Source organism: Azolla caroliniana, unplaced genomic scaffold (assembly GCF_043228905.1).
Source record: "Azolla caroliniana isolate FFs.n. ecotype wild unplaced genomic scaffold, voAzoCaro1.0.p SCAF_858, whole genome shotgun sequence".
NCBI classification, from domain to species: domain Eukaryota; kingdom Viridiplantae; phylum Streptophyta; class Polypodiopsida; order Salviniales; family Salviniaceae; genus Azolla; species Azolla caroliniana.
In genome coordinates this window covers 5,748-13,362 of record NW_028231293.1, presented here as the reverse complement: position 1 = coordinate 13,362, position 7,615 = coordinate 5,748, and the positions used below count along the sequence as shown (strand labels likewise).

The window sequence follows — 7,615 nt, the reverse complement described above, 5'->3', positions numbered from 1 at the left end:
GCTCGATGACCTGCCTTTGGATGTTGTTGGCGACAACTCGCTTGAAACTTGAGATTTGACTTGCTTCAGACACGTCCCTCTAGTTCATCTCCCTTTTGTATGCATCAAGGAACTCTGTAATGTTCCTTGCATTAAATTGACCCACAACCTCCACCACGCGGTCGACAACCTTCTCCACGCTTGCATCGTTGTTCCGAGATCTCATCATTTGTTCGAAGATTATCATCATTCTTTCGAACTCTCCCGCTTGATTGATTGAGGATGCCATCTCCAAGTATCAGTCGATCCTCGCCTTGATCCTTCCTACTACTCCTTTCACGTCAGGGTCGCCAAGAAAGATGTCGAGGAAATCCTCGTGTGTTCATGAAATGAAGCGGGACTGCTGGGGTCCTGGACCAGAAGGACTCGATGTTTTGCTAGTGGAAGCGAGAAAGTATTGAAGATAGATAGAGATTCCAATGCCGAGTTTGAACCCTTGACTTCAATTTTGAGAGACAAGACACCTTTCCAATGATATAACTAGGATTTTTTATATTAATTCTTGATTTCCTACATAGCTCCCTTACACATGCCCAACTAGAGGCTAGCGGCTTTTATAGGTCTCTCAATGCAAAAACCATGGGCTAAACCATGTTTTTGTGCACATGGTTTGCTATGACATGCACAAACCCTTAGGCTTAAACCATGGTTTTGTGCACACTGTTTTATATATTTGTTTCCTTGTCACATGGAATACTAAATGTGACAAGAAAATATAGTAGGTTTAGTGGTAAGTCAATTGTTTCTTATTTTGGAGGTGCAAGGTGCAAACCTTGCTTGCATGATCCCTTTCTATCCACTCAAATGTTACTAGGCTTTAGTCTTATTTTTATATTTAGAAGTGTTTGAGAAATGTGCATATGTTTAACCTTACATCTAGCCTTCCTTTTACCATTCTTATTTCAGTCCTATTTACAACATGCTCGTGTACATGTGTGACCATCACCCCTTCCACACGTGCGCACATTGCACCTTCTCGATTTTGTCCCTTCCACGCGATTCTCATGTTGTTGCCAAAAACCTTCACGACAACGTGCTCCAAACATTCACAGATGCCGATTTTCCTTTTGCTTCTAGGTGTATGGTGAAAATGTTTTCACTTGAAACCAAGTTTGTTGTAAACTAGATGGTTTAGGGATTCCACCGTGATGGTGAAGAATTATTATTTTTGGTTCTTGACATTGTCGATCATTTTGTATGATTGGTATGCCCTAAATGCAATAGGGGTTTTTTTGTATTTTCATTCCCATATCTAATCAAAGGAACTTAAGGGTAAATGAAAATGATTTCATTTCATTGTGTGTGCTTGTCAATTAGATTTTTGGCTCCCTTTTTCTCAAGAGATGGCATATCAACAAATGGATATGAATAAAGCGAGTTACCCCCCTCAAAACAATGAGAAAGCATAATAAGTTTTCATGCATTGGGTTATGTTGTAAATTATTACCACTGCTTTATCAAGATGTTTGTAGAAAAAGTATGTCAATCCTTAGGTCTTGTAAAGGAATTCAAATTGTTTTCACTTGAATTCAAATTGTGTAATAAGTCTAATCGTATGTTTGGGACATAATAGTATTCGTGGGGCTAAGGCACCTAGTAATCCATCTATATCATTTTACTTGAATGACATAGAGTATAGCCACTTCTTGAATTGTGAACTATCATCTCTAAAGATTATGAATTTTATTTCTATTCACATTAATAGAGTAATGCTCCGCCAATGTGTAATATTAGCGGCATAAAAGATACAACCATATTGCCATTTTTTATATACCAATATTATCAATTAAGTCGTCTTTGTTGGTCCAATGACACCACCACCACCATGGTGCATAGCATTGTTCTTGGGATGTTGCCACTAATGGTACATAGTCTCTTATCAATGAAATAAGCCAAGTGGTGAATGATTGTTGATCACTTAGGTGGGTGTGATTAAGCACCCTAATCTAGTCTTCTCCTTAATTTATTATTCGTTACTAATCATTAGTTTGATCCGTAATAGATAGCTTATTGTCAAGAGTGATGGAAATTGATAGTCAACTATCAAGATGCACCAAGAGTTTAGCAATTGCTTATATCGAACTATGGACAATCAACAGTCAATTGTTGATATGCATTTAGAGTTGAACAATATCTTATTGTCAAGCAATGGACGATTGTTGATAGTCTATCCAAGAGAAGATATTTGGGTTGAGCCAATCAAGGATCATGCAAAATGAATGTAGGTTTGATTTAGTCACTGAATGGAGTCAAAGCATTTTGTAACTAGCATGTCTTTAGTTAACTAGATAATTAGTTAACGAGATACTTCCAATTCCATAGCACATAGTCACAAAAGAGTTAAGGCTCTAGATATCCCACCTTTAAAGTTATCATGACTTAAGGCCAACAGTCATATATTGTGGCGGTCACATGGACCACACCCAAATTAGGCCCCTACCAAGCCCCATAATAAGATGTGAAATGCTCAAGATGTGAAATGCTCTCAAGAATAGCTCCTATTCCATTACGTTCTAAGTTACATTTTATAGACTACTCTTAGCGTGGAGGGTGTTCTCCCGCTTCAATTAGCTCTTCTAATTATGGGGCTTGGTAGGGGCCTAATTTGGGTGTGGTCCATGTGACCGCCACAATATCACAAGACGCCATTAAATGCGAGATTTTTGTAACTTTGAAACTTCAGGCAATCTTTTGATAATTCAAAATATCCTATTATGTGTCCATATTTCTCTCTCTTCTTCCTTGCTTTCCTTTGTTACACCAACACATGGAGAGGTGAACTTCAACAATCATGAATAAAAGTATCCATAACGTCTATGTCAATTTAAGCTTCTTAGATGATCTCATTAGTAAGATTGTAACTTTTACTAGTCCCAACTAAGATATTCAAACTTCTTAGATGATCTCATTAGTAAGATCGTAACTTTTGCTTGTCTCAACTATGATATTCTACTCCTTAGATTATCTCTTTAGTAAGATTGTGACTTTTACTTGTCCCAACTAAGATATTATGGATATGGTATGTTGGATAATATGCGTTCTATGGAGAGGAGTATATAGTTTCTTATCCACAAGTTTGCTCTAGCTTCTATCCAACTAGATGCTGAATTATCTATATTTGAGACATGAATTAAGGTTGTAGATCTCTTGGCTTTGTGCCTCCAAGGATCATTTTGAGGAGCTACAGCAAGGAAGATGGTTCTTATTATGGGGCCAATTAAAAGCTTCGTTAAAGCTCATGTAGGTGTTTGTATCTAGGGTTAAAAACACAAAGTAGAACTAGGGTTATAAACAAGAGGTTGGAAATTTGGGTCTTTAGAGGAGACATATAAAGATAACATGAGGTTGCAAGCATATGAATCCTTTCCTCTAAAAATAAAAACTCATTCTCTTGAATTCCCTCGAAGGACACATTAGATTCCTTCTTTTCTTCATTGTATTTGTCTTGTTTCTTTTCTTCCTCATCTTCTATCTTCAATATTCTTTCCTTCCTTCGTTTCTTCTTCATTTATACCTTGAGATCTCTTTTCGCCTTTCTTGGACTCGTGTGTTTTCCTTTCTTTGTTTTCATCCTCTTCATCTTTGCCTTCTTTATGACCCTCCTTGTTTTCATAAAGGTAAAAATACAAAACCCTTTTTTTCTATTTGAATTCAAAGTACACTATTAGAAAGCTTTCTTGCTTTTACTTACATCTCCCAATGAAGTGTTCATATAGGTACCCCAATGCTAAGAGGTGTTATCATACAATCATTTGGTGCTCACGCATTAGTCCAAATAATATGCATGTATGCCTTTTCACCTTCATGTATGTCCTAAGAAAAGAATACTTAATGCTTATAATTATTACCTCATTTGTCATTACAATGCTTTACAAAAGCATTTATTTACAAATGTGTGGATCCTAGCTTTAAGCTTAAACCCTAGTTTGATCTTTTCTTTTCTGGTACCCTTAGTAAGACCAATAAGTATTCTAGGTTTAATGGCAGTTCACAACATATCCATTGGCAATACAATTCCATATCCTAGCCTCAATCACATCATAAACATAATGACCTCAATATATTTGTATGCAGCAAACGTTTGGCAAACCCTCCCATGAGATCACAAGGTTCTTCATAGGCATAGTACTTTCAAATGTAGTGGAACAAGTTCTTTATTGTCGACAACAATTCCATTATTGTTTGTTTCTTGTGTTGCACCAATTGAAAACACCTAAACCAAAGGAATAATATCCAGTAACAGATTTCCTGGAGTTAATGCCTTGCGCCTCATCTCAGTCTAACTGCCAGACCAATGATTGCCATGTAAGGTGGTCAAGCATTTAAATATATAATAATCTAATGTGGCATTGAGACCTCAGCTTAAATTATGCTTAGATCTATCTTGAACTCTCCAACTTCAAACTTAGCATTTCTTCATGCATGCCAGCAGCTGCATATATATTTCTCATGCATATGTATGCAGCAGAGCATTTCTCATCCAGCTGTATTGATTGATCAAATGCCCACTTTCCAAGCTCTACATTCACACATTTATGACAAGCACCTAAAAGAGCCAAATAAAGGTGAAGACGGTCTGAAGACACCACATTCTCAATTACTCTCATGGCTTTGTCAAAATGCCCTGCATGACTAAGAAGGTCAACCATACAACTGCAGTGTTCATAAGTTGGACAGAGCCCGTAGATGAGGGTCATATCACTAAAGAAAATTTGCCCCTCCTCTACTAAACCCCCATGATTGCACGCATTTAGAAGAACAAGAAAAGTAACTAGATCTGGTACAATATTTTCAACGAGCATTTTGTGGAGTAGGATTATAACCTTTTGGGCCTGACCTAACTGGGCATATCCAGTTAGCAGTGAATTCCAAGTTACAACATTTCTATTTGGAAGACTATCAAATACTTCCTGTGCTTTTCTAATAACACCACTCTTGGCATACATGTCTACCAATGCAGTGCCTAACACAACATCTTTTTGCAATAAACCTTCCATATTGACCTTAGCATGTATCTCTTCACCTATCTCAAGAAACCCTATGCTGCAACAGGCCTTCAAAACACAAATAAAAGTGACTACATCAGGAGAGTAACCTTCATCTTGCATCTGTTTATAGTACTTCAGAGCTTCATCACCAAGACCATGTTGGGCATACCCTGAAATTAGTGCATTCCATGATAACACATTCCGACATGAGAGTTCATTAAAGACTTCTAGTGCTTTGTGAAACACTTTACACTTGGTATACATATCTATCAATGCAGTGCCAAGAACAGTATTGTTCTTTAGTAATCCTTTCTTGTGAACCTCGGTATGTATTTCTTCGCCCATCTTAAGACACCCTATGCTACCACAAACTTTTAAAATGCAAATAAAAGTTACTGCATCTGGAGAGAAACCTGCACTTTTCATCTTGAAGAAGCAATTCAAAGTTTCATCAGTTGTACCATGCTCAGCATAACCTGCAACCAATGAATTCCAAGATACAATATCATGTTTCGGAAGCTTATCAAATACTTCTTGTGCTTTTTGAATTGCACCACATTTGGCATACATGTCAACCAATGCATTTCCAAGGACAATATTTTGCTCCAAAAGCCCCTTCTTCCGAACCTCAGCATGTATCTCTTCTCCTCTCTCAAGGGATCTAATGCTGCTACATGCTTTCAAAATACAAATAAAGGTGACCGAATCTGGAACAAAACCCTCACCTCTCATTTTGTTAAAGCAATTCAGCGCTTCATTAGCAAACCCATATTGGGCATATCCAGCTATAAGTGCACACCATGATGCAACATCTCTTGCTGAAAGCTTATCAAATACATCTTGTGCTTTTTCAAGCTGGGCACATTTTGCATACATGTCCACCAATGCAGTACCCAACACAATATCATTTCCCAATAATCTTCTTTCACTGATCTCCGCATGTATCTCTTCTCCTATCTCAAGCGCTCCTATGCTTCCACAAGCTTTCAAAATACAAGCAAATGTTATGGCATTGGGTGAGATGCCCTCATCTCTCATTTGTTTGAAACAATTCAAAGCTTCATCACTAAGCCCACATTGACTATACCGTACCATCAACACATTCCACGATACAACATTCCGCTTAGGAAGCTCATCAAACACTTTTCTAGCTTTACCTAACATTCCACACTTAGCATACATATCCATCAGCGCATTTCCAAGAACAACATTTTTTTCCAATAACCCTTGTTTCTTGACTTCAGCATATATCTCTTCTCCCATATCCAGACATTCTATGTGCCCACAAGCTTTCAAAATGCATACAAAAGTAACTATATCCGGAGATATGCCTTCATCTTGCATCTTTCTAAAACATGCCAAAGCTTCATTACCAAGTCCATGTTGAGAATATCCTGTGATTAATGTATTATAGGTTACAACATCATGTAGTGGAATCTCATCAAACACTTTTTGCGCTTTTCCCAACATATTACATTTAGCATACATGTCTATCAAAGCATTTCCAACAATAATATTTGTTTCTAGTAACCCTTGTTTGCTAACATTAGCATGTATCTCTTCCCCTACATCAAGAGATCCTACTCTACCACAAGCTTTCAAAATGCAAATAAAAGTGACAGCATTTGGGGAGAATCCTTCACTTTTCATATGTCTGAAGGATTCTAACGCATTGTGAGCTAATCCATGGTGGATATATGCTGTGATTAAAGTATTCCAAGTGACCACGTTTCGGATGGGGAGCTCATCAAACACTTTTCGAGCTTCTGAAATCGAACCACATTTGGCATACATGCTAATCACAGCATTACTAAGGTAGATATCCTTGGTGAGCATTTCATTGCGAACAAGTCTACCATGCAGTTCTCTGGCTTTCTGTAGATCCTTCTTTTGCCCACAAAGCTTTAATGAGTCTAACAAAGAGCTAGGGTCGTGAGGAAGGCTCTCCTCTTTCTTCTTCTGCATCTGCTTCTTATGAGGCAGATCTCTTTGAACCTCCATGGTATGATTCTGCAAAGAAACAGGGTGTACTGTCATCATGTCTCAGCAGTATCTATGGTATGATATGGTACCAAGGAGAGGTGTGGATATATATATATATATGTATATGTATATGTATGTATATGAATGATTCCAAGACTCCGGAGGTCGCGTTCCGATCCTCAATAAACTGTGCAATGGACATCGATAATCGGAACCAGAACCACCATACATTATCCGAGATATTTTCGTGATCCCATAGAGCTAGTGTAATGAAAAAAAAAAAATTGGCCCCAATGAGTTCTATTTGAGCTCACCGATGAGAATCCAAATTTTCCATTGCCTGTCGATGTTTGGTTGGTGCTCTCGACTTTACCATTATTGTCGAAGCTGTTGAGAAACTTGGGTTCGGTGGTTATAGTCCTGATGCAAAGATTGAAGTGTGTGTGTGTTGTATTGTGTACATATAGTATGTATGTGAAAGACTCATATTGAGAAGATAAAAGATGTCGTTAGATACAAGCATTGGGAAGAGACCTAGATATTAGTGTTATAGATGAGCTAGTCAATAGTTGGCATTGCGAGGATTCAACCTTAGATTCATGGAC

General features: G+C 37.7%; 1 protein-coding gene across 1 annotated transcript; it reads right to left on the bottom strand.

Moving 5' to 3' along the window:
• Positions 1-3,861: 3,861 nt before the first annotated feature.
• Positions 3,862-7,092, bottom strand: LOC147847568 (pentatricopeptide repeat-containing protein At3g09040, mitochondrial-like). The gene has a single exon (XM_087339042.1). The coding sequence runs from the start codon at positions 7,065-7,067 to the stop codon at positions 4,419-4,421; it is 2,649 nt and encodes an 882-aa protein (XP_087195168.1). The 5' UTR covers positions 7,068-7,092; the 3' UTR covers positions 3,862-4,418.
• Positions 7,093-7,615: the final 523 nt, after the last annotated feature.

Coding starts and splice junctions, on each gene's coding strand:
- LOC147847568 (XM_087339042.1), bottom strand. CDS start 7,067: ATGATGACAGTACACCCTGTTTCTTTGCAGAATCATACCATGGAGGTT.